At 51.9% G+C, this 25,696-nt stretch overlaps 1 protein-coding gene across 2 annotated transcripts in view; it reads left to right on the top strand.

The window, feature by feature from the left end:
- The window catches only part of DOCK11 (dedicator of cytokinesis 11), a 67,599-nt gene that overhangs the window by 26,446 nt on the left and 15,457 nt on the right, over window positions 1-25,696 (top strand). Inside the window, exons 13-39 of one of the 2 annotated variants that reach the window (XM_061353240.1) lie at window positions 226-348; window positions 1,378-1,460; window positions 2,897-3,019; window positions 3,176-3,252; window positions 4,308-4,492; window positions 4,584-4,649; window positions 4,797-4,889; window positions 5,289-5,412; window positions 6,026-6,147; window positions 6,560-6,646; window positions 7,788-7,877; window positions 9,510-9,628; window positions 11,502-11,571; window positions 11,649-11,774; window positions 12,384-12,455; window positions 12,784-12,930; window positions 13,512-13,595; window positions 13,972-14,083; window positions 17,565-17,743; window positions 20,013-20,129; window positions 20,932-21,007; window positions 21,394-21,488; window positions 23,736-23,847; window positions 23,975-24,041; window positions 24,836-24,883; window positions 25,028-25,105; window positions 25,329-25,471. In XM_061353240.1, coding sequence (XP_061209224.1) covers window positions 226-348; window positions 1,378-1,460; window positions 2,897-3,019; window positions 3,176-3,252; window positions 4,308-4,492; window positions 4,584-4,649; window positions 4,797-4,889; window positions 5,289-5,412; window positions 6,026-6,147; window positions 6,560-6,646; window positions 7,788-7,877; window positions 9,510-9,628; window positions 11,502-11,571; window positions 11,649-11,774; window positions 12,384-12,455; window positions 12,784-12,930; window positions 13,512-13,595; window positions 13,972-14,083; window positions 17,565-17,743; window positions 20,013-20,129; window positions 20,932-21,007; window positions 21,394-21,488; window positions 23,736-23,847; window positions 23,975-24,041; window positions 24,836-24,883; window positions 25,028-25,105; window positions 25,329-25,471 — 2,818 coding nt within the window. Of the gene's footprint in view, window positions 1-225; window positions 349-1,377; window positions 1,461-2,896; window positions 3,020-3,175; window positions 3,253-4,307; window positions 4,493-4,583; window positions 4,650-4,796; window positions 4,890-5,288; window positions 5,413-6,025; window positions 6,148-6,559; window positions 6,647-7,787; window positions 7,878-9,509; window positions 9,629-11,501; window positions 11,572-11,648; window positions 11,775-12,383; window positions 12,456-12,783; window positions 12,931-13,511; window positions 13,596-13,971; window positions 14,084-17,564; window positions 17,744-20,012; window positions 20,130-20,931; window positions 21,017-21,393; window positions 21,489-23,735; window positions 23,848-23,974; window positions 24,042-24,835; window positions 24,884-25,027; window positions 25,106-25,328; window positions 25,472-25,696 lie in introns of both variants that reach the window. The other variant, XM_061353241.1, reaches the window with a different exon arrangement.

Here is a 25,696-nt window from a genome sequence, read left to right as displayed (position 1 = left end):
TAAACTGGGGGGTTTTGGTCAGTGCCTCAAGCCAGTTGCTGCTTTGGGCTCACTGGCAACAACAGGCAAAGCTCCAGGTAGAGCTTTTCAAGGCTTGACCATGCTCAAGCCCTGTGAGCGCCCATGGCCCATCCGCAGCAGCAGCCAAAGCAGGGGCTGTGTGTGCTGTGGGAAGGGGCAGGGGGGTGCCCTGCTGTCTGACAGCCTGCTCTCTGCCTCTTGCAGGGGGTTTTCTCCGTGACTGACCCACATGTGGAGATCTTCCTGGTGGCCCGTGTGGAGAAGGTGCTGCAGGGCAGCATCACACACTGTGCAGAGCCGTACATGAAGAACTCGGACCCGGGGAAGGTATTGGATGGGGCTGTGAGAGTTTCTGCTTAGCAATGCTGCCTGCTGCTGCAGGGGTAGCGTGGTCTGAAACGGGGCTTGCTCATTCTGACAAACGGTCTTCATCCATTCAGCCTCTTGTGCTGCTGCCGGGCTGGCTTCGGCTGTGCTGAGCTGAGAGATTTGGGTTCCTTCACCTGGAAAGAGGCAGAGGATTTTTAGAAAGAGCCATGTGGTTGGGGCATGGGGCCTGTTCCCTCTTACACTTCAACAAGGCAAAGCCTGGGCTGGCAGCAAGAGTGGGACACTTCAGCTTAGGGAAGTGGGCTGCACTGCTCCATGGTGCTACACACAGTGTCTTACCCCCAGCACAAAGAGGGACATGGAGCTGTTGCAGTGAGCTTAGAGGAAGCCATGGAGATGCTGCAAGGGCTGGAGCAGCTCTGCTCTGGAGCCAGGCTGAGAGAGCTGGGCTGGGGCAGCCTGGAGAAGAGAAGGCTCCTGAAGGGGAGACCTTAGAGCAGCTCCAGTGCCTAAAGGGGCTGCAGGAAACCTGGAGAGGGGCTTGGGACAAGGGATGTAGGGACAGGGCAAGGGGAATGGCTTGAACCTGCCCGAGGGGAGATTGAGATTAGACATTAGGAAGAGGCCTTAAAGCTCACCCAGTTCCAACCCCTGCCACAGGCAGGGACCCCTTCCACTGGAGCAGCTTGCTCCAAGCCCCTGTGTCCAACCTGGCCTTGAGCACTGCCAGGGATGGGGCAGCCACAGCTTCTCTGGGCACCCTGTGCCAGCGCCTCAGCACCCTCACAGGGAAGAGCTTCTGCCTAAGAGCTCAGCTCAGTCTAATAACTAATCTTAGTCCAGTGTTTGCTATTGCTCTGCAAAAGTGACAGCTGTGCTTGGTGTGCAGTGACAGGGATGTCTCTCCTGCCCTGGGCGGATGTTCCTTGCAGCGTATGGAGAGATGCTTCTCCCCGAGGAGTGCAGTGCTTCCAGTTCCTCCCCCGGGCTCCATGGATGCTCACACTCTTCCCTTGTGTTTTGCAGGCTGCCCAGAAGGTCCATAAGGTGGCCAAGCAGGCGTGCAGCCGTCTGGGGCAGTACCGGATGCCCTTCGGCTGGGCGGCCAGGTCAGTCACCGCTGCTGCAGGTTATCCAGGGCAGTATCCGGGACACAGCCTGGGACACAGTCAGAGCGCGGGGGCAAAGCACCAAGGGCTTGATGTGGGTGAAGCTGCAGCCGAGGGCAGACTCTGGCTCCGATTCCCAAGGCAGAATGGGGATGGCCTGCAATGCTCTAGCTAGAATTAGACATGAAATATGAAGGAGTAAACAGTGTGGGAAAGCAGTAACCTCCTTGCTGACCTGTAGCTGCTGCTCTCGGGGGCGGAACGTTCCAGGGGCTCAATAACACCATCCTGTGCTGCTGAGGGAATCAGCACAGAGATTCCCTCCTGGCATCAGTCATTGCCAGGGCAGGGATGAGAGGGCAGGACCTCCTGGCCTGGCAGTGGCTGTGCCAGCTGGGGCTTGGCTCCTATGTGGGGCTCTGCTTTAATTCATGTTCTTGGGACTGACCCCAGATAGTGATCCCATTCCCGCACTGTTCTTTACTGGGACTGATAAAGTGTATCAATGCTCATTCCCTGAAATCACACATCAGAGGAAGGCCAGGAAGCGAGTTCATTCCCCTGCCACTGCCTCCTATTGCTAAGTTGCTCTGTGGTGCTGACAAAGGGATGGTGCTGACATGGGAACACCAAATGGCTATCACAGCAGGCCGGGATTTGGGGCTATGCAGGGATTTTGCCCTTGACATTGGCTGCTCAGCTTCAGCCTGGTGTTTCTGGGGTGCAGCTTATTCCTGGGAGCCAACACACAGCCTCTCAAGGGCAGCCTCAGCCGAACAATGTGCGGGCATTGACTTTGGCAGGCTTCAGATTTGTTCCTGCTGGGTAAGGAGCTGCATTTTGAGACCAAGGAGTTGAGTGGCCTCATGTGGGAGCTGCGTTGTTCTGCATCCCTAGAACCGTTTTCCTGTGAGCTTCAGAGGGAGGTGTTCACACAGAAAGGGAATATGGATGCTTTAATGTTCTTGCTGGACACAAGCATCCACAGCCTTTATTTTCAAGGGCAATAATACCAGTATTCATTCAGGACAGAATCCAGTCTCCTGCTCTGGGTTCAGGAGGAAGCTGGTGATGTCCTGAGACTGGTATTCACTGCACATTCCTTTCCTAGGAGAATTCCCATGCTCTGACCCTGTGTGCAACTAGGAAGATACTTCACCACTTGGTGTTAGTGGGAGGGGATGGAAGGGTTTTGGGGATTGAGGACCAGTCTTGGAACTGGACTGTGTGTCCAGAGAGAAGGGACATGGTGATGTCCCATTCAGTTATGTGATGTGGTGGATTGGGGGGTGTGGGGATGGAGGAGTGCTCAGGAGGTCTGGTGCTGGTCAGAGCAGTCACGGGGCCATGAACCTGCCCTTCAGCCTGATGGGTCAAAGAGCGCAGGCTCTGCTTGTTCAGCAGCATTGAAGACACGGGTCTCCTCTTTTCTGCAGGCCAGTTTTCAAAGACTCCCAGGGCACTCTGGATGCTGAAGGGAAGTTCTCTCCTCTGTACAAGCAGGACAGTGGCAAGCTCTCCAATGAAGACATGCTGAAGCTTTTAGCAGAGTATAAGAAGTAAGTGTAAGAGACTGGGGCAGGGGCTGAGCAGGCAATGGAACAGTTTAGCATGAGATGACAATTTGTACTATACTCTGAGGGTAACAGAAAGCTGATGTGTTCAGCACCTGGATGTTCAGGGTTCACTCTCTTGTTCCTTTCTCTCCAACACAGACCAGAGAAGACAAAACTACAGGTCATTCCAGCCCAGTTACATATTGTCATCAAGGATGTCCCGCTAGACTTCACAAGTAAGGCTCTTGGATCTTCAAATGAATCCTGGTGGCTCTAGCCTCAGGAGTTAATCCCTGTATGGGCAGTTTGGCTATTCGATTAACAAGAGCACAACCTTGTCAGTCCTTCTGTTGGGTTCTGTGGAGGGATGTGGTCCAAGTGCAGATGTTTACCTGTGTGCATCTTGTTTGCTGTTTGGCCATCACATCCTAAATCTAAAAGAAGCCACTCGCCTGCTTTTGCTGTTACTATTACACCAATCTCATATAGCAATTTGGATCTGTTAACACCAGAGGGCTTCACATACGTGGTCAATGTGATTCTTTACTTTGCCTTTAAAGAAACCAAGGCAAAGAATGGACTTGTGATGTGCTCAGTGTCACTGAATGGGCCTTTGGCAGCTCCTGTCACAGGTTCTGTAGTCTGGTTCCTATCCAGAAGGCTTTTCTAGTGGACTTCATTCTTTTCTGTTCTTTGAAAAGCCATCACTTGAGATGAACGCACCCTCATGGTGAATTAGGCAGGGTTTGTGCACTGGTGTTTGGAGACAGCATAACTGCTGGCCATCTTTCTGAAGCAGAGTGGGAAAGGGCTGACATGTTCAGACATCACCATCTCTGTAGGCTGTCTGCTTCAGTCAGGTGTTCCCAGGGTTTATAAAGCAGTAACTTCATGGGCCACATTCCTGGCAGCCTCGAGGTGCAGGTCCTGGGCAGAGCGGCTGTCCCTACTCAGACATGGCTCATTCACAAGACCCTTTGTCTCTGCCCAGAGCTCCAGTAAAGTGCCACTTCTGCAGTCCCCCAGCCAGGAGAGCAGAGCCCTGTGCTGCCCCTGCACCCGTCTGTTCTCACCATTGCTCCTGCATTTTGCACCATGGATGTTGCATGGTCGAGGGGAGAATTTTCCCTTCATCATTTCACAGGAGTGTCCAAACCCTGCTGCCCGGTCAGCACACGCCAGCCTCTGCTGAGAAAGGAGCAGGGTTTGAGACCCACGAATTTCCTTTCAGGTTGGCTGTGCTTCCCGTATTGCTGGGTGCTCACTTATCCAAGCTTCCCTTCTCTTCCAGACTGTGTGACAGCTTCTTACATTCCTATAAAGCCTTTTGAGAAGAGCTGTGAGGACATTGCGGTTGAAGTGGAAGAGTTTGTCCCAGAAGTCACTAAATACTGTTATCCCTTCACCGTCTACAAAAACCATCTCTATGTCTACCCCTTGCACCTGAAGTATGAGAACCAGAAGGTGTTTGCAAAGGTGGGTGACCTGGAGAGCAGGCGCAGCATGGAACGGGGTGATGCTGCTGACCCGCGGCAATGGCTCATCCTCCCGTTCTCCCCCGTTTCAGGCGAGGAATATTGCTGTCTGCGTTGAGTTCAGGGATTCAGATGAAGCTGATGCCAGGCCGTTAAAGGTGGGTACCTGTTAACGGGGCTGCCACTTGCTGTTGTGTCCTGTGTGCCAGCCGGGCTGAGCAGGACAACAGGAAAGCTGTTTTCATTTGGCCAGCTAATTTAGAGCGATAGCAAACCTGAATTCAGCTCCTCATTTGTGTTCCCAGTGTATATATGGCAAACCCGGAGGGCATCTCCTGACCACAAACGCGTATGCTGCTGTGCTGCATCACAACCAGAGTCCAGAGTTCTATGATGAGGTAAAAACACACTGGTGGGAAACACCAGGTTTTCCTGGATGCTACAAAGCCAAGGGGCCTTTCAGGAGGCATCTTTTTTTCCAGGGCTGGGTGGAATAGGTGTAAAAATGATGAGCAGCCCTTTGGCTCAGTAACAGAGCTCAGCAGAGCCAGGGACTGCCCAGTTTTAATGCCAGTTTGTTTTCTGCTGTCTTTACTGTCACGCTTTGTGCACTCCAGTCACACACCCCCATTAATAGATAATGTGCTGATGAGATGAACATGTTAGCCAGGAGTTATTACGGACGGGTAGGAATGTGTCTTGTGTAACTGTGTTACAGCATAGCATTTGTGAAATAGAGCTTAAAATACTACTCCATGACTAAAAATACAGTCTTATCTATCATGGTATCATTTTAGATTAAAATTGAGCTTCCAATTCACCTCCATCAAAAGCATCATTTGCTTTTCACCTTCTATCATGTCAGCTGTGAAATTAATACAAAGGCAACATCGAAAAAGCAGGACACCGTTGAAACTCAAGGTACGTTCAATGCTTCAGTTACTTCTATTGGAGTCCAAGGTAAAATGAACAAAGGGACGTGAAAAAATACTTGGTTAAAATACTGGACTGTCTGAATTTTGGCTTTTTGAAAGCATCCTCATACCAATCTTAGGTCTAAACTGGAATAAAACACAATGGGTTTGGTGTGTATTGAAGCTCTTCCTGCATGTTCTTGACTTGTTTTGTGTGAATGGGCTCTTGTCAGTCACGTCACCACCAAAACCTCGATGGGAGATCAGAGCCCCAGGGGCTGATCCTGCCAACACTGAGCATGTGTAAGAGACCGAGCACCCCCAGGTCCTGCGGGCTGGGTTGCCTTTCCATTCAGCCAGTCCTTGGGTGGCTGAAGGACCCTTGGTGCTCAGCCATGGCTCGCAGGCTGTTTCTGCCCCTCCAACCCACTCCTGGTCTTGGCTGTGCTGGGTATGAACATGCTCACCAAGTCACCAGGTGAACGTGCTTTACCAAGGCTGAAGTAGTCAATGCCAGCCACGTCCACAGCTGCGAGCCTGATCTCAGGGTGAGGCACAACTCTTTTTGGAGATGGCTCACTGGGTGCCACCTAACTGGGGTCCACTGGTTGCCCCTGCAGTGGGATACGCCTGGGTGCCGTTGCTGAAGGATGGACGCATCGTCACCCTGGAGCGGCATTTGCCAGTTTCATCCAACCTTCCGCCTGGCTACCTAGGCCTTGGAGACACAGAGGCACGAAGGGTAGGAAGGCCATTTAAAATGGATTTAAATGTAAAAGGAAGAGGAAGGCTGAGCTTTTGTTATCACTGTAAGTTCTGGGCCCATGTTGGTGCTCTGCTCAGCTGTAAAGGTCCCCGCTGCATGGCAGCCCCCGGAGCTTAAGGCTCCTCAGGATGGGAGCAGGACTCCTGTGCTTCTGGGGTGGCAGAGAGTATTTCTGTGGGAGGCTGGACTGGTGCAGATGGGGCAGAGCAGGGGATGGGGCATATGCTCTGTGTGCCCATTCTCTGCCCTGCTGAGGCTGCAGTCAGGTCACTGGTGCTGGTGCAGGAGGTGAGCCTATTGTTCCATCCCAACCTGGCCAGTGTCTGTCTGCACAGAGCCACCTTCTCACTGCAGTCTGAAACCAAGCTTGAATGTTGTCTGTTCACAGCAGCCCAGCGTGGATGCGAAGTGGGTGGATGGAGCAAAGCCACTGTTTAAGATCAGACTCCATTTGGACTCCACCATTTACACCCAGGTAAATGAGCATCTCACTCTTCAAGTCTTTCAGGACAAAGGAAGTGATTGCTCTATCTCTACTGCTGCTGTGGGGAAGAGGTATTCGTGTTTGGGGAGCAGCACAGAGATCCTTCTGCAGCAGCAGGTCTGGGATTGCTCGCAGGGATCTGCTGCTTTGCCTGGGTGTGATGAGCAGTTGTGTGAAGGAGCTGGGGAGACGCTGATGTTTCCTTGGCCAATTGCACTGTAACTGGCAGGACCAAGGAAACATTGAGCAAATGAGGTGCTCCGATGCAAGAGAAGGACTGGTGGCAATGGGAGGTTTCTGCAGGTATTAGTCTGTTTATTAAGGTTCCTTTAAAGGTTTTCCAACATGAGCAGACACCAGAAAACGCGAGTCCTGATTTCCTTCTGGGACCAGTTCAGGCTGGTTTACCAAGTCCTTGTCTTCTGCTGTCCCACGGCAGTGATGGACTTCCCCAAGCTTCATGTGACGTGCAGCAAAGCGCTCTGGGGCTCCTCCTGTCAGCACTGCTCATGAGGAAATGCCCTGGGCAGGGCTGCTTGTCCCATGCTGGGTGTAATCGGCTGCATTCACATTCACAGCGACTTGCTTTCAGCATCCTCCAAATCTGGTTTAGGGTCTTACTGAGTCTGGACAGCACTGAGAGCAGCACAGCAGCTCCATGTCCCACCAGATTACATCCCCAGATGCTTTTCAGGGTTAAATAACCCAACAATTAAATTCACCCATGGAGGAGGAGGGAGAGAAATGGGAAGTGCCTCAGCTAGGCAGTAGGTTGGTGAGGCAGATGGAGAGCTGCAGCTGGGAGAGGAAGGCTCCCACTTATCCAGGCCAGTGTTGGATGGGGATCAGGGCTCAGGGTAGTGCAGCCACAGGAGAATTTGGAAGCTCTGTGCTTAACCTTGAGATTATGGGAGCCAGGGGATGGGCAGGGGCTGGGTACATTGGCAAGGCAGGGAGCAGTACTGTAGTCCTGGGACATGGTACTGGGGAGCAGTGGGGCCACTGACAGGGACATGGGGCTTGCTGGGGACATCTCTGCTGCAGGGAGGTCAGCAGGGTTTTGGGTGGAAGCTGCAGAGTGGGGCTTGACAAACACTGAGGGTGCTGCACTGACCAGCTTTGTCTCTTGCAGGACATGCACTTGCACAAGTTCTTCCAGTACTGCCAACTGGTGCAGGCGGGAGCTAAGGAAGTGCCAGGGGAGCTTGTGAAATACCTGAAGGTGAGCAGGGCCTGGCGGTGGGCATCAGCTGGGCGCTTACAGACTGGCAGTAAATAACAGAGCCCTGCCCGGTGGGAGCATGCCCTCTGCAGTGCTGGGACTGGTGCTTTGCACGCTATCCTTACCTCTGCTTGCTGACGGGGCTGGCTGCTCTGTGTGCTGCTTCACTGCCCTTCACAGAATCACAGAATGGGTTGGGTTGGAAAGAGCCATAAGATTACCCAGTTCCAACCCCCTGCTATGGGCAGGGACACATCACACTAGACCATGTAGCCCAAGGCTGTGTCCAGCCTGGCCTTGAGCACTGCCAGGGATGGAGCATTTACCACTTCTTGGAGCAGCCTGTTCCAGGGCCTCAGCACCCTCACAGTAAAGAACTTCTTCCTTACATCCAACCTGAACTTCCCCTGTTTCAGTTTGAACCCATCACCCTTTGTCCTATGGCTACAGTCTGTTTCACAGCAGAAAATACAAGAGCATCGCTCTGCCGTGCCCATGGCAAACCCTCCTCCTGGTGCCCTAGATCTGATTCAGACCTTTCAGCTGTAGCACAGCTCCTTCTTCTCAGGATTATCCATTCAGAATGGGGTATTTTATCAGGCTGACAAAGATACGTGGGATTATCAGTTACATTTGACCACTGATGACCTCCGACCCAGCGTTTTGGCAATCACTGCGGCATGAGTAAGGGCTCTGGAGCAGGTCCAGCAAAGGCTTCTGCAGGGAATACATCTCTTGACTGTTTACTGGCCTTGTGTCCTTCCACAGCTGCCTGGTTTTGAGAGCGCTGCTGTAGCAACAGCTCCGCTTGCAGTGGTGGGGATTTGTCACCACAGACTCACTGGGTGTGTTTCAGATAGTGTGTAGGTATGTTGAGGAATAGAAACAATGGCAGGGTTTGAAGCCAGGTGTAAAAGAACAGTTGCTTTGTTGTGAGCGTTTTGTCAAGGGGCTGGGTAGGAGCAGGCAGGGGGATAGTTACGTGTAACCACAAGCGAGGGCTCCTTCATCACCAGTATCTCTGTAATCTCGGTGATTTAAACACCAAGATACACATTTAAGACCCTTTCATTGTCAGGTTTGAAAACTGCAAATGAAACACTGTCTTTCGAAGGCTCATATCCTGAGACCCAGGCGAGAGAGGTCTGTGGGGTGCATGGGGGGGTGTGCACCTGATGATCTTGACCTTCTCCAAGTCACTTAAATCCCATTGCCAATAGAAGCTGTGCTCTCTCACTGCAAGCCATCGGGCATCAGACTTCCATGGTTCAAAGGCTTTGGGGTAAATGGGACTTGGTTAACGTCACTTGGACAAGTGACAAGAATCAGGAGCAAAGCTTCAGCCTTAAGTTCTGTTACTGGGGGCAAATCACAGCATGTGGCCTCTAATAAAGTCATAGCTGCCTGGGCACACCCAAGGGCAGGATTAGTGCCATGAGAGGTTGATGCTGCTCCCATAGGCACTGAGCGCTGCTGCTGTGGGGTCAAGGTCTCAGGTCCTCTGGCAGGACGAAGCCCAAACCCTGCCCTGTTTGCTAATGCCTGGGCTATTGCCACAGGAATGTCTGCACTATAAACATCTCACTTCTGTGGAATGTTGAACTAAAAGTGTGTTTTGAACATTTGTTTTAGTGCTTGCACGCCATGGAGATCCAAGTAATGATTCAGTTTCTACCTGTAATTCTTATGCAACTGTTTAGAGTCCTCACAAATGTGACCCAGGAGGATGAAGTAGCTGTCAACTGCACCATGTGAGTGTCTGGTGAACCCTCTGGTTTCCTTCAGTTACAAAGGCAGAGCCACAAACCACGGTGCAAAGCAGGGGGTGGTTTCCTGGTGGAAGGTGCTGAGTGGCGATGGTGGCTGCCTGTGCTGTGCTGTGGAGCACTGGCTGCTGCCTTCCCCTGGCACATCTGGTGGCACTGGGCATCGTGGGGCTCTGTGGGGAAGAAGCGTACAATCATGGAATGGTTTGGGTTGGAAGGGACCTCAAAGCTCCTCCAGCTCCAACCCCTGCCACAGGCAGGGACCCCTTCCACTGGAGCAGCTTGCTCCAAGCCCCTGTGTCCAACCTGGCCTTGAGCACTGCCAGGGATGGGGCAGCCACAGCTTCTCTGGGCACCCTGTGCCAGCACCTCAGCACCCTCACAGGGAAGAGCTTCTGCCTAAGAGCTCAGCTCAGTCTCCCCTCGGGCAGGTTCAAGCCATTCCCCTTGGCCTGTCCCTACATCCCTTGTCCCAAGCCCCTCTCCATGTTTCTTGGCTTCCTCTGGCTCCAGGATGTACTGTGCGTCTCTGTATCAGAGGCATCTCACTCCCATGAAACTGGAGGCTGGAGGCTGAGCCCTGGTCCCCTAGAGATGTGCAGCCCATTGCGGTCATGGTCCTGTGCCACATGGTGCAGGCTGTGGGACAGCTCCTGTGAAGAACACTGCAATCCCACTCTGTTGAATCACCAGAGGGCAGGGGCAGGGAACACCCAGATACCTGCGGGTGACCAGCTCCCACCTTCACTTCCAGAGCCTGTATCAAAGCTTGGCTGCTCCTTCCCGGTTTGTCAATAGCTTTCTGTCCCAGTGACAACTGTGTTCTCATGCGGACTTTCGGAGTGGAATTTCAAATCCACTTGATCTGATAAATGGCTTGTAAACTCCTGCCTGTGGTTTGGCCTTTGGGGCCTGTGACAGTGTGCAATAGTTTGTTGTTCCCTCTGGCTGGGATTGGAATGTAAAACCCAATGTTGGCTGGGGAATCCAAGTGGTTGCTGCCTTCGTCAGCTGCCTGGAGTGCTTCCAGAGGGCTGGCATGTTCTCCAGGGGCTGCCTGTCCCCAGTGAACTGCAAGGCAGCAGCCTGAGAACAACCCAGTGCATGTAGATTCCGTAAGGAAAAGCCTTCTGGAATGAATAAATGCAGGGGATGCAGGAAGGTATCAGATTATAACAGCGATGGGGGATTTACCTGCTTCTCATCAGAGATTCTGGGGGGGTTGTGTTCATTTTGCAGACCTGATACAGGGATGTAGTTGCTCTTTCTCACTTGTATTTTCATGAGGAAAGGGCTCCAGGTCGGGACGGACTCAACACATGATAAACTGTGTGGTGTGGATGAACCTGCAGCCTCTGCAGGAGGGACAATGAGCTTGTGGCTCCACACAGCAGGTCCATAGGTGCAGCCAAAGAGAATGGGGTGCAGAGCAGATGAGTTTAATGGGTTTGTTGAGGTGCCTGATGCTCACTGCAGCTGCATTTCAGTACCAGCAGGCTTTAATCCTGGCATGCACAGAGGCCAAAGAGCACGATGTGTTACCCACAGAGATGCTGCCCCTCACCTGCACCTCCTCGTGCAGGTAGCCTCTAGCACTGAAGGCAGCTGGGCTGGGAGGCACCAGCACCACAGTGGAGAAGAGCTTTGGGCACCTCTGCTCTGAGTGCTCTGTGAAGGCTCTGTGTTGTGGCATTGGTGGTGCAACCACAGGAGCTGCAAGGGGTGCTCAGCCTGCCAGTATGGGCTCTGCAGTGCCAGCAGTGAGGCTCTGGGGGTTGAGGTAGTTGGTGTCTGCTTTCATAAGCCAGAGGAACTTGCTTTGCATCCCGTGCTGAACACAAACCGCATTTCTCCCCAGGGTTCTTCTGCACATTGTGTCCAAGTGCCATGAAGAAGGTCTAGATCACTACTTGCGCTCCTTCATAAAGGTCAGTCGTGACACACGGCTCTGCAAAACTCCCTGCTGGGATCAGGCCCGGGCTGACACTGTTCCTCTTGCCTTCAGTATGTCTTTCGAGCCGAGAAACCCAGCGTCACGCAGGCGAAGCTGACCCATGAAATCCTGGTCCTTTCCATGGCCACAATCTTGAAGCAGTCAGCGGATTTTCTGACCATCAATAAGCTCCTCAAGGTGAAGTATGGGCAGCACTTGGCTGCTGAGGCTGCAGGGGAGGAGAAGGGGGTCTGTTTTACAACCCAACACTTTCACCCATCCAAACCCACCACAGGAGCAAAACTACCATGGCAGCTCCTTGCATCCACATCCTTGAGGTTCTGTTGCAACAGAGGGATTCTTGCAGGGGATCTGGCTGTGCTAAAGCTCATGGCAGGACACAGCAAAGGGCTTTTCATTTTGCCAGTTTTCATAGAATCATAGGATCAACTAGGTTGGAAAAGACCTTTAAGACCATCAAGTCTGGCTGTTCCCGCAGCACTGCCTCGTCCACCATTAACCCATGTTTTATCTGTTTTCCTCAAGCTGTATGGCTCATGAGAGCAGGAGGGGTTTCTGCCAGTCTGGGCTTACACCCCATACTGCTGCACTGGGGTGCAGAGGCAATGGAGCTATTCCCACCCCAGACTGGCAGGGCTCCTCTGGGTGCCAAGCTGGCCTTGCAGGCACTGCCCAGCTTACAGAACATCATCTGAACGTGAGCTCTCCGTCCCACACTGCTTCCTCACACAGTGAAACATGTTCAATCCTGCTGAGAAAAGTGATGGTGTTCTCTGTTCCTTTCAGTACTCGTGGTTTTTCTTTGAAGCACTGGCAAAGTCCATGGCAATGTACTTACTGGAGGAAAACAAAATCAAGGTAATGAGGTTGTTTGATGCACGTTACAGAGACATCACTAGCTGTCCTCCAAAAGCTTTCCTGGAAAACTACCTAACTCTTATTTATGAAATCTTTGACAAGCAGAACGGGCAGATCCTTCCTTTTGCACTTTTCCCTTCTTCCCCTTTTCACTCTCAGTTGTAAGTCAAAAATTCCTGAGCTTCTTATGGCTCGTGCAGCCTCCTTTTGTTCCTAGCCCCTGCCTTTCCAGCCAGTGCTTGCTTTGTGCCAGTGCTGTCCTGGGAAGTGACACACGTGCTGGAAGATGCTCCTTGCAGCACTGACTGGGATGTGCTCTTGGTTCCAGCTGCCCAGAGGCCAGCGGTTCCCCGACTCCTACCAGCATGCCCTGCACTCGCTGCTGCTTGCCATCATTCCCCATGTCACCATTCGCTATAACGAGATCCCTGAGGAGTCCAGGAATGTCAACTTCAGCCTGGCCAACTTTCTGAAGGTCAGCACTTTCCTTCTTTCTTTCTCTCGTGCTTTTATCAGGAAAGAAAATCAACCCAAACAATGAGAAATAAGCAGCAAGCAAACAAATGTGTGTGTGCTTTATCACCTCTTTGGTTCCTTGGAATGCAAGACTGGTTTGAGTTGGAAGGGACCTTAAGATCATCCAGTTCCAACCCCCTTCTCCCACCTTCCACACTAGGCCAGGTTGCTCCAAACCCCATCCAACCTGGACTTGCTCTGAGAACTCTGGAGGGAGTAAGGTTTCCTAGGAAAGAAACTTAATCTTTCCAAGCGAGAGACTGCAATGCTCTGTGTTAGGTAGGGCTTTCAGTCGTGCCCAGCAACTGTTCAGAACACAAGGGGAAATACGGGAGCTCTCATTTAAATATTCCTGTTGTCCACTGCAGACTCAAGTGAGGGCATCCAAGTAATTCCATAGAAACAGGGTCAAGTACATTTGGGAAGTCAGCAGCAGCCGGGAGGACCCAGTCTGCTGCTGGCAGGACGGGAGTATGGAGCTGATTGAGGGTGATGCTTCCATTTGTAATGCTCACTCACATGCTGCTACTTTTTCCCCAGCGTTGTTTGACCTTTATGGACAGAGGATTTGTTTTTAACTTAATAAATGATTACATTTCTGGATTCAGCCCCAAAGACCCCAAGGTAAGCTGTGCTTTGCAGTCGTGCGTATCTACATCAGAGTTGTGCAGTGATTAGTTTGTGACTCTTGGAGGCCTTTTAGACCCCGTTCCTGCAGAGTCTTCTGGAGGCAGAGACCTCTTTTGGCTGAGAGCCTGAATGCAGCTAAGCTTTAAATCAATGTAGAGTCAGAACTAAAGGAAAGATTTGCTGATAGTCTGGCTGAGAAAGGTAAAGAAGTCCCAAGTGGCAAATCCATGCACGGGCACTTAGGGGGAGCAGCACCAAAAATTGCCTGTTATTACTGAGTTTCATCAAATGCTGTTTAGATTCCCCAGTCCTGAACTGGAAGTAAATGAGTCAAACTGAAGAGTTTCTGTCTGTCTTTCCTTTTTCCCAGCTGTTGGTTGAATACAAGTTTGAATTTCTCCAAACCATTTGCAATCATGAGCACTACATTCCTCTGAACTTACCGATGACCTTCTCCAAACCCAAGCTGCAAAGAGTTCAAGGTATGTCCTTTCTCAAGAGACTTGTTAGAGAGCTGTGATTTATTGGTTGTGATGGCTTCTGACCAGATGGGGTTTGCTTTGGTGTCAAGGAAATTTATGTCCTGGTTAGCCTGATTTACATTAACCTCAGGAAAAGATGCTGTTCTGGCAACTTGACATCATTGTGCTCCAGCGTGGCGTGCAATCCATCTTTTCAATGTTTCTTATATTGAAGTTTGCATGGGACTAGCAATAGCAGAAAGAAACTGCCCCTATTTCAGTGAATGCACAAACTGTGCAAGTGTAATCCTTTGTTCCCGCAAGAGTCAGCATCCCCTGTGAAGCAGAGGGTCCCCACTGACCAGAGCTATAGAGAATGGAGATACAGGGCAAGACTCAAATCCCACTGCATTGCCAGCTCTCTCTGTGAAGGTGATTCAGGTTACCTTCTGTTTCCATTTTGAACAAGAGCATAGCAGTGCATGGTGCACTGAAGCCTGGACTCAAACCTGGACTGAAGGCAGCCAGCAGAGAACTTTGAGCTCATGCCAAGCCTTAGCACATACCAAGGACATACATTCTGTGGCACCACCACCCTGTCTCCAGGCTGCTCACACCATGTCCCTCTTGGTCCTGATGCTGCTCACCATAGGGCAAGTGGGGTTTCCAGGAGGCTGAGGCCCTGTGCAAATGTGGACCATCACGCTCCTAAGATTGCTATAGACATCGCCTCTTGTGCTAGATAAGTCAAGTAAAGATTGCTAGGTTTGGGTGCCTGGCCAAGATAAATACGGGAGAGGAGAATCAGCTTTGGGATTCCCCCATGTGAAAGCCCAGTGGGTTTGTGATACTGTGATTTATTCTGGTAGAGGCAAGGGGATGTTTGATAGTGCCTCAGGGTGCAACCATACAAGTCCTAAAGTGGTTCCACACACATCCAGGTGGCAGAAGCAGAAGTCGCTGTGAGATGTTCCTCATTTTGGTGTGTTTCTGACAGCACAGAGCTTTCTGGACCAGCTGCTAATCTCTTGTATCCGTTTGGCTACTTGTCTGGCATAGCTAAACAAAGTGCACTGCTAGAAATGGCTGAAAACTCACAACCACAGTGCCTTCCCACTGCTTATTTGTGGCATAACACGATGATGCTCTTTCTTGGTTCACATTCACCTTTGCATTTGCAATGCTTAAACTGAAAAGCTATAGGAGCAGCTCCTCTTTTCTGCTCCGTTTTACTGGGACTAGAACCTACCAGCTGAGGTTCGCACACATCTTGTGACAATAGAGCATCCAGAAGTGCCCTTGCCATGGTGCCTGTGCTCTGCCTGCCATGGTAGAGACATGTGCTGATGCATCTCCGGTGCAGACTGGTCTGGTTTAATGGGCAGACCCTGTGGGGACAGCAGGCTCAGAGATGGGGAGGTGTGATCTGACCCAGGGGTGGTGTACCTCACCTCGTCTGGATGAAGAGCAGTGACGTGCCCAGCACATCCTGCTGTGGTTCTGGCAAAGGAAGGAATAGCCCCCAGGAAAGAGACCTCCTGCAGCAGACAGGCCTGCAGGCAGAGCACGTCCCCCTGACCACATCCTGTTGGGTTGGAGTGTTGCATCGTGGAGCAGTTTCCCTGTGAGGGCTGGTTTCTGATCTCCATCCCTGCTGCCTCACCCCAGGGATGTGTTTCGTCAGCCAGAGCAAGCCCATCCTCACAGCCTGCAGCACAGGGTTGTTTTTGCAACCTTGTGATAGCAAAGAACTCGAGATTGGCAGGGGCTGGGGGTTAAGCAATAGCCTTACACACAACATTAAACCATGACGCACTGTCCTGTTTCTCCAAGATTTAGAGAATTACTTATTCCTGTGTATTTTTGCTGTCTTGTTTGTCCCTTTTCACGCATGAATTAGAGTCGTTTTCATGTGCTGTGGGATGGGTCACTTCAGTAGGTAGGCCCAGCAGGGGTCACTGAGCTTTCTAATGTCAACTTAAATACACAGCTTCCAATCAGTCAGCTTGCATCCAGCTCATGAGCTAACCACGATGTGAGATGCTTGGGCTTTTACTAACATGACTAACAATGAAAGCTAGACAATGCTGCAGCTTGCTTTCCCTTTCCTCTGAATCACACTTTCACAAACCACTACATGCTCCACGTGAATCAACAAACTTAACCCTGACTTTTGCAGCCCCGGAGCTGTTGGAAGGCTTTGGCTGGGGTTTTCAAAGCTGTGTGCATGCTCCCTGCCTCACCACAGGAAAGCTTTCCCACCTATGGGGTTTTCAAGGGCAGAAGTCCAAGCTGAGCACACAGCAGTTGTACCTTTGGGGGAGAGCACACAGCTTTGGGGGTATCCCTCTGGGAGGCTCAAGGCAACAGTCAAACAGTGCCTGTTGGGGCTCTGGTTAGGTGTATGGGTTGTCTGACAGAGATAATGGTGTTAGGGCAAGGTCATTCTTAGCAGCTCAAGAGCACACTGGAGTCTGTGTCATTTCCCTGCTATGCTATCCAGGCAGGTCAGTGGAAACGCTGCCGTACCCTGATGCCTTTACCCTTGTCATCAGAGGAGCAGCCGCTCCTTTGCCCACAGTCTAGAGCCCCAGTCTGCATGAGATACAGGGTACAAGTTAACCAAAGTGATCAGGTGCTGAGCTGCCTTTCTCCTGGCAGTCACTGTTCCCTACCTGCTGTAGGAAGCAAAAGGAGCCTCAGTGCCTGGCAAGCTGCTGCCTGGAATGCTGCCCCGGCTCCTGGTCCTTGCTGTGTAAACTGCTGGAGGATGCAGTAGTGGCCACCTGGCACCATGTCCTTGTTTGCATCCCTTATCTCAGCAGGAGTATTTGCCTTTTCTCTGCTCCCTGACCTGGTGAGCAGGAATGAAGGTGTCACAGGACACGTGGAACAAGCTGCAGGAAGGGTCCTGCTAGGGCTGGGCAGCCATGATGGATGCACCATGCCCACTGCCCATTGCCACCCTCAGAGCTGCTTGTGGAGGCTGGCACCTTGGCTGCCGGGGTAGTTTGGGGTTTACAGAGTAGCCCAGAGCCAGGACCAAGCAGGCCCAGGCTGTGAGTCCATTGGGCTTCACAAATCGCTCTGGAGCACTGAGCTTTGTAGAGCATCACCCTGCAGAAATCCTTTTCTTCAGCTGCTGCTGAAACAGGGAGGGCTGAAATTAATCATAGAATAGTTTGGGTTGAAGGGACCCTCAAAGCTCATCCGGTCCAGGCCCCTGCAGTGAGCAGCGACATCTTCAACGAGAGTGGGTTGCTCAGAACCACCTCCAGCCTGGTGTGGAATGTCCCCAGGGATGATCAGCCTGAGCTGGAAGATGCCAAGTTCTTTGCTATGACTCGGCTGGGTGGTGGAGAAAGCTGTTGTCAAGGCAGTGCACTGTAGGGGACAGTGATGAGCCTGCAATTAGGCTGCTGTGGCTTACCTGACCTTTTGTCTTGCTTTGACCAGCTCCTCGGAACAGTTCCCTTAACCATTGCCCTGCTGTTTCTTTCAGATGTCAATCTTGAATACAGTTTAACTGACGAGTATTGCAGGCACCATTTCCTGGTGGGGATGCTCCTGAGAGAAGCCTCTGTTGCCTTGCAGGACAACTACGATATCAGATACACAGCCATCTCGGTCTTAAAAAATCTCTTGATAAAGCATGCCTTCGACAACAGATACCAGCACAAGGTCAGGCATTTTCTGTTGGCTTTTAAACATGGTGTGCTTGAATTCATAGAATTCATTGAATTCATTGAATTCATAGAATTCACGAGCAATGCAGTCAGATAACTGTAGTGCTCTTATTCCTGCTGCGTATTTAGATCCTAAAGCCCTGAGCCATTAAGGAACTTGAGCGTCATTAGCCCAGAGGCTGTTCAACAAAATTAAGCAACGTTGATGTTGTTCTGGTACCAGGCTTAAATTCATATCCTGCATTAATGTACAGTAATTAGGAAACAGGACTGATCTCTGTTACAATGAGCTGCATGTTTTACTAATTGGTGAATCAGAGGAGAGGATCTGTGGGTAAGATGCTGCCTTTCCACTGGGGAATTCTTCAGTCAGAGGCTCAGCATTGCTGCTGCTGAAAAGCCTGGAATTGGGCTGGTTTTCTTCCTGATGCTGCTCACTGCTAACCCGTACATCCCAGCCACCTGTGCAGACGCTACCTGACCTTGCTCTAGGCTGAAAACATGCCTCTGTTTTGAGTTTACCTCCTCAGATTGCCCCTGGTGTGCTGCATTGCAGATACCTTTCTGGGCACGAGGGGTAGAAGTGACCTGGAGCCAGCTCCTCTCATCTCCTTCCCTGCCTGTTTGCAAGGGCTGGGCAGGAGGTGTGCTTGCTTTTCTCTGCACTGAGGATCCATGGTGACTTGCAGAGCCCAGAAACAAAAGTGCAGCCCATGGCAGGTGCCAAGACTTGGTATTTCAGGAGAGATTTGCCAGTTCCCTGTCAATACTGAGGCTGTTCCTGCCTCTCCGGGTGCCTGGAAGCCCTCACATGATGCAGGAGCTGCTTGGGGGCTGCGCTCTCCCTGCCTCCTCCAAAACACCACCCAGCTTGGAGCTGTCCCACTGGATTTCGTACCTGTGCTGTGCTCCAGGCTGCATGAGCAGGACACTGCCTGGAGCCAGGGCAGGAGGCCCAGCTGGCATCCTGGGACACCAGGGCAGGTACCGCAACAGGGGCAGGGCAGGGCGATTGCTGTTATCTTTTGTCATAGGGAGTCAAAAATCTGGATTCTTGTATTGATCAGAATGTGCCATTTCATTGGCAAGCCTGAAATTTCTTTTTTTTAACCTTTTTGTCAAGTGTAGAAGTATAAATTTTAACACAAAGAGAATTGCACGTGAAAGAACCTTGCATTCAGAAAATGTCAACCAGACCCTTTTTGATCTGTATCCCTTAATCCAGATTAATCTGTTCCTCCAGACTGTTTAATCACTCTCTCTGAGCACCATTCTCTATAGAATGATGGACATAATCCAAGTCTTGCTAAGAAACAAAGATGGAAATGATTATATGGACATTATTTTTCATACTACATCGTCATGTGTATGGTTTGCAGAAGGGCTTTGGCTGGGTGAGGAAGAATGAGCATTTGTTATTAATAATAGTACAGTAAAGCAAAACAATAATATCTCAAATGAATGTTTGAACCAGAAGTATTTGCTATCAAGAATTCCTGACTGGCAGCACTAGCCAGCACCAAGCAAGGAGCAAATGGTTTTCCTTCATTACTCCTGGGTGTTGCACTCAAAAACCAAGCTATGGGAGTGAAGCACCAGTTAAAGGGTTGGGAGGAGAGGCTGAAGGAGCTGGGTCTCTTCAGCTTGGAGAAGAGGAGACTGAGGGGTGACCTCATCAGTGTTTACAGATATGTAACGGGTGGGTGTCAGGATGATGGAGCTAGGCTTTTTTCAGCGATATCCAGTGACAGGACAAGGGGCAATGGGTGTAAACTGGAGCATAGAAGGTTCCACGTTAACATCAGGAAGAACTTCTTTACTGTGCGAGTGCCAGAGCACTGGAACAGGTTGCCCAGGGGGGTTGTGGAGTCTCCCACATTGGAGCTATTCAAGGCCCGCCTGGACAAGTTCCTGTGTGATGTACCCTAGGTTACCCTGCTCTTGCAGGGGGGTTGGACCAGATGATCTCTTGAGGTCCCTTCCAACCCTTGGGATTCTGTGATTCTGTGATTCTGTAAATATGGCATTTAGTTCCTCACTCATCCTGTATGACTGGGAATGTTGCTCAGCCCCCAGAATCCCCAGGTACCCCAAGCTTGCTGTTGAAAGGGTTATCGCTAGCCAGCAGCTCTGAGGTGGAGATGAGAAGCCAGAGCAACCCATGTCCTCTGACAGCGTGTGCAGTGTGCAAACACCTATCTGTGTGTTCGCCTCGGTTCTCCTTGCCCGGGCTCTTCCCTGCACCTTTCTCCCTGTCTCTGCAGAACCAGCAGGCAAAGATAGCGCAGCTCTACCTGCCGCTGCTGGGGCTGCTCCTGGAGAACCTGCAGCGCCTGGCCGGCCGCGAGGTGCTCCACTCCTGCACTGCTGCCTCCAGCCCCGTGAGTCCAGCCCAGCCCGGCCTCTTCGGCCTCCTCCTCCTCCTCACTCCTCTCCACACACACCCCCGTGCGCTGCTGCTGCCTGCAGCCAGGCGCAGCTCTAGCAATGAGCGTGGTTTTCTTCTCCCCACGGCCCCATAATGGGCTCATGCCTGTTCATAGAACCATGGAATGGTTTGGGTGGGAAAGGACCTTAAGGTCATCCCGTTCCAACCGCTGCCACGGGAAGGGACCCCTTCCACTGGAGCAGCTTGCTCCAAGCCCCTGTGTCCAACCTGGCCTTGAGCACTGCCAGCGATGTCTCTGCCTTTTCACTTGCTATTGTTTAAAGTGGTTTTTCACGGTGTGCATAGTGCCATGAGGTGAGGTAAGTCCCTCCAAGTGCAATGAGTTGCAACAGGACTCAGCCTTGGTCTCCAGCACTTGTTCTGGGGAGTTGCCCATCTGCCTGAGGGTTGTGTGCGGTTCCCAGGCAGGCTTAGCCTTGCAGATCAGACTTCCCTCCTTGTTCGGGGCAAAGCGACAACAACAAGAAGGCATTTGAGGAAAAACAATCCCAACTTTCAACTTAAATAATGAAAACCAAAAGGGACAAAAGTGCTCTGCCTGACTCTGGCATGTTCTGTGCTTCGTGCTCCTCCCCATGTCGTTTGTCTCCTTGTTATGGATTAAAGAAATAGATTTTTTTTGTTTTAATCTGCATTTTTAAAGCTGCTTTAATTTGCCTTTTCCTGTTTCATTATTCTCTAAGAGAATTGCTGTTCTCTTCCATTGGTCACAAAAGCTTTGTATTGCTTTGCAGGCATCCAGGGATGAATTCATGTACAGTTTTACATCTCCCTCAAACAGATCCAGCCTGATTGCAGACAAAGATCCAGGTAAATTTGGTTCTCTAAACTTCAACTCTCCCATTGATTGTGAACATAACTGTTACCAGCCCCAAAACCCCATTACCCAAAACCTGAAACAGTCGTGGAAGCAGAACCCCAGCCTGGTTTGGGTCCCAAGGGACCTGAAAGCTCCTCCAGCTCCAACCCAAGCCCCTGTGTCCAACCTGGCCTTGAGCACTGCCAGGGATGGGGCAGCCACAGCTTCTCTGGGCACCCTGTGCCAGCGCCTCAGCATCCTCACAGGGAAGAGCTTCTGCCTAAGAGCTCAGCTCAGTCTCCCCTCAGGCAGCTTTGGCACCTTCCATTCTCTGTCTGTGATGAGCTGAGTTGTGCCGGTGCAGAGGGGCTAATCGTGGAGTTTGGGTTTTTTTCAGCACTTCCAAATGGCCACGGGATAAAGCGGGAGGACTCCAAAGGATCCCTGAACTCAGAGGGGGCAACGAGCAGTTCCCCAGATCAGAGTGAACACGTAACGTATCTGGGGTTGGGAAGAAGGGTGCTCACTGCCCCCCTCTGTGCAGTCTTAAATAAGGGGGAGGGAAAGGAGTTCCCTGTGGTAGCGGTCGTCAAAAGCCAGCTTATAAATATCTCTGCTTGGAAACTACACGACTGCTGTTGAAGAGAGGAGGTCAGACTCATGGCTCTGGTATGTTCACCCTCTCCAAACATCTCCCAGCCAAAATAAAGCTGGTGACAGATTACTTACCAGAGATGAAAGGTGAAATCTGGGGGGGAAACCTCTGCCACCATGGTACGTTCATCCATACTCAGGCATGCCCACCACATGTGCGTGGTTGGGTGCGAGCCTGCCCAGTGCCTGGTGCATGGGGCTGGGAACTGGTTTCCACACACAGCTGGAGGCAGAGCATCGTGATACAGGATTGCTGGTGACCACCGGCTTCAGACGAGGGGAGATGTTGGTAGGAAACCCCATAACCAGAGCCCCAGAGGTGCCGAAGGTGACTGCGGTCACCCCATGAAGAGCTCTGGCCCCGCTCCCCAGGCAGGGTGTGCTCTCCGTGTTGGCAGGCTGCACACATGGAAATCAGGTGTTTGTGCAAGCCAGCTCCTGGTTTTCCTCAAGGCGCTCTCCAGATGTCTTGGGTTGGCGTGAATCATTAATGCATCTTTAAATACTTTGGCCCTTCCAACAAGCAAGGCAAAGGTGAGCTGGGCTCCTGCTGGCTGTGTCCTGACATGCCTCAGGAAGGTGGGGCCTCCCAAGCTCTCCCACAGGAATCATGAGGCTACAAGACCAAGTACAGCCAAACCCTTGGCTATCAAACTGTTCATCTTCAGCAGTGAGCATATGCTTCAGCCCTGCTGAGCTTGCAGCTTGGCTCTTCCCCACAGCTAGGCATCCTCTTCTGTGTCCTTGCAGGTAGGTTTTATAGGGTCACCGGAACAGCTCTTCTGTTAGGGAATGCAAAAGCCACAAAACCCTGTAGAAGCAATGGCACATGGAGGAGCAGCTCTAACGCTGCTCTACAGAGGCAGACACGTTGCTTGTCACCCGTTCCCCTCACGTGAGTAGTGTGACCTGATAGTTTGGCATGGTGAACAGCAGCGTTCTGGCTATAGCAGTGTGTCTCCAGCTCTAAAGTGAATGTTTAGTTCTGTTTGATTATGACTCACATTCCACAGCCTGTCCCAGAGTACACAACAAAGAGGGGCTGTGGATCTCTCTCCAAACATGTGAGGCACAGCTTTAAGAGGAGCATCCTGCCTACAGCTTAATCGTATCCATTTGTCAGAGAGCAGAGCTAGGGCGAGCTCAGAGGGCACCCAGAAAAGTGGGGAAAGCTTTAGAAGTTGTGTTTCTACCATACAGTGCCAAAGCCTTTCCACATGGATTGGCCCAACAGCAGGATTTCACTTCTCTTTGCCTAAGTCAGTAAGAGGGATAAAAGAAAACACTTCCAAAGATCAGAAGAAAAGAAATCCTAGAATCATAAAATGGTTTCAGTTGGAAAGGACCTTAAAGCTCCTCCAGCTCCAACCCCTGCCACGGGCAGGGACCCCTTCCACTGGAGCAGCTTGCTCCAAGCCCCTGTGTCCAACCTGGCCTTGAGCACTGCCAGGGATGGGGCAGCCACAGCTTCTCTGGGCACCCTGTGCCAGCGCCTCAGCACCCTCACAGGGAAGAGCTTCTGCCTTATCTCCAACCTGAACTTGCCCTGTTTCAGTTTGAACCCATCACCCCTTGTCCTATCACCCCAGTCCCTGATGAAGAGTCCCTCTTCAGCATCATAGGTTTAAGAAAATATATAGCTGAAATTTCCTGTTTTTTTAAGAGTTTTTTGGCATTGCTGGTTTAGGTGTACATCTTTAACAGAAAGTTAGATTCGAGATTCAAACCATGACAGCTGATGAACCGTTCTGTTTGACAAGAGCTCACTTTGACACTGTCCAGGAGCTCAAACACTGCAGACAGGAGCAGGGCAGTGCACGCAGGGCTGATGGGGCTGACCCCTGTTCTGCTGGATAAGCCAGTGTCCTCTGCCCAGACATCTCTTCTCCAGGCAGAGAAGCACTTGGCCACGTGTCCAGGGTTTCCACACTGCTCATCACTGGATGAGAGTTCTCCCAGGCATGGTGCTGCGCAGGGGGGCAGGAGGAATGCTGACACACATGGGTTGCTGTGCCCATGTTGCATGGTGCTGTGCTCAGGGGCAGCTTGGGCCATTGGTTCCATGTCACCTCTGTGTCCCGACAGGTCCGCAGGAGCTCCACGAGGAGCAGCGTGTCTCACTGCAGCCGGCTGGACCAGTTTGAGATCCGGACACTGCTGATGTGCTACCTCTACGTTGTGAAGATGATCTCTGAAGGTTGGTGGCTCTTGCTCAACTGGGGGGCAGCCCAAAAGACAAGAGGCAGTTGCCAGCTCTTCTGCTCTGTAAGGTCCCCCTTGGGTTTGTTTTGCATCTCAGTACACTGTGGGCTTTTTTCTTTCAGATACTCTTTTAGCTTACTGGAACAAATTCTCCCCCCAGGAGCTGATCAATGTCCTTGTGCTTCTGGAGTGAGTACCATGGGGCTGCAATTCAAACACTGCACTTTCCTGTGGGCACCACTGTCCAAGAAGGCACAAGTGCAGGGTGTCCCTCAGGATGCACAGTCCTCTGCAGCACTGGGGTGTGCAGCTGGGGTGTAAGGAAATGCTCTTCCTCCCCCTGAGGAGGAAGGGTGTGTATGGAGGGAGTGAGGTGCACTGGCAATGCCCTGTGCTCGGTCCAGGCTGTCTGAGGGTGTCCCATCACCCACGGGTGAGCAGGGCTCTGGGCATAGCCTCTGCTTTGCATGGGTAAGGAGACAGGGATGTGCCATAGGGTTTGGAAACCAAGAGTATGGGGTCAAGTGACTTGTAAATACAGACCCAAACCTCATGCACAGAGGAGTGTGTCTGCTGACAAGGACAAGGGTGTATTTTAAACCACAGAATCCCAGGCTGGTTTGGGTTGAAGGGACCTTAAAGCTCCTCCAGCTCCAACCCCTGCCACGGGCAGGGACCCCTTCCACTGGAGCAGCTTGCTCCAAGCCCCTGTGTCCAACCTGGCCTTGAGCACTGCCAGGGATGGGGCAGCCACAGCTTCTCTGGGCACCCTGTGCCAGCGCCTCAGCACCCTCACAGGGAAGAGCTTCTGCCTAAGAGCTCAGCTCAGTCTCCCCTCGGGCAGGTTCAAGCCATTCCCCTTGCCCTGTCCCTACATCCCTTGTCCCAAGCCCCTCTCCAGGTTTCCTGCAGCCCCTTTAGGTGTTGTGGATGTTCCTGCTCTGCAGGATCTCTAACAGGTCCATATTTTATTTTCTTTCTAGGGTGTGTTTGTTTCACTTCAGATACATGGGGAAGAGAAATATTGCCAGGTACTGTATTCCGCCCCCCCCCCGGGGGCTGGCCCCATGCTCCCTGCCGAGGCTGAAGAAGCCAGGCAAACCGGGGCCGGGGCTCTGCTCAGCACCATGCCAGTAGCATTCCCTCATCCTTCCTGCCGCTTCCCTCCCCTCCAGCTCCTGCATGAGACCCCCCAGCCCCGGTGCTCCCGGCTGCCCTCACAGGTTGGCAGCATCCCCTGCGGTGAGCTGCAGGTGAGACACGAGCCTCGGCTGCACCTCTGCTCCCGAGCAGCCCCGCTGCTGTGACCATAGCTCCAGGGCCAGCGGGTGTGGGAGAGACCGGGGCAGGCTCGTCAGTCCCATGGGGTTGTCTGGGCTGAACCAGATGAGTGTGTTGGAGGGAGGCCAGTCTCTGTCCTGGTGCTGCGTGCGGTCCTGCCCCTCATCCCAACGCAGCGCTCGCCTCCCCTCGCAGGGTGCACGATGCCTGGTTGTCCAAGCACACAGGAGCCGAGAGGAAATCCCAGACGATGCCAGCGCTCCGCAGCAGAGCAGGGGGGATGCAGGTGCGGCTCCAGCATCTGGGCAGCTTGGAGACCTCCTTCACGCTCAACCACAGTATGTACCGCAGAGAGCTGCATGTACCCATTTAACACTCACTGCTCCTTGCTTCAGGCTGTTGAGACTGCAGAATGACAGCGGTCACTGCTCCTCCCTGCAATATTCCTGGACTGGTGTGGGTGATATTTAAGCCAGCCCCTTAAAAATCCCCCCTGGGATGTAGGGCTTGTGTGGCTTTTTCCTCTTGCCTGTCTTGGCTCAGCTCCTAGGCTGAGTGTGGTT

Source organism: Neopsephotus bourkii, unplaced genomic scaffold, assembly GCF_033783945.1.
Source record: "Neopsephotus bourkii isolate Nb327-2 ecotype Australia unplaced genomic scaffold, CSIRO-AGI_Nbou_v1 NB_668, whole genome shotgun sequence".
Taxonomy (NCBI): Eukaryota; Metazoa; Chordata; class Aves; order Psittaciformes; family Psittacidae; genus Neopsephotus; species Neopsephotus bourkii.
The sequence above is the reverse complement of the archived record's forward strand: the minus strand, read 5'-3'. Positions and strand labels throughout refer to the sequence as shown.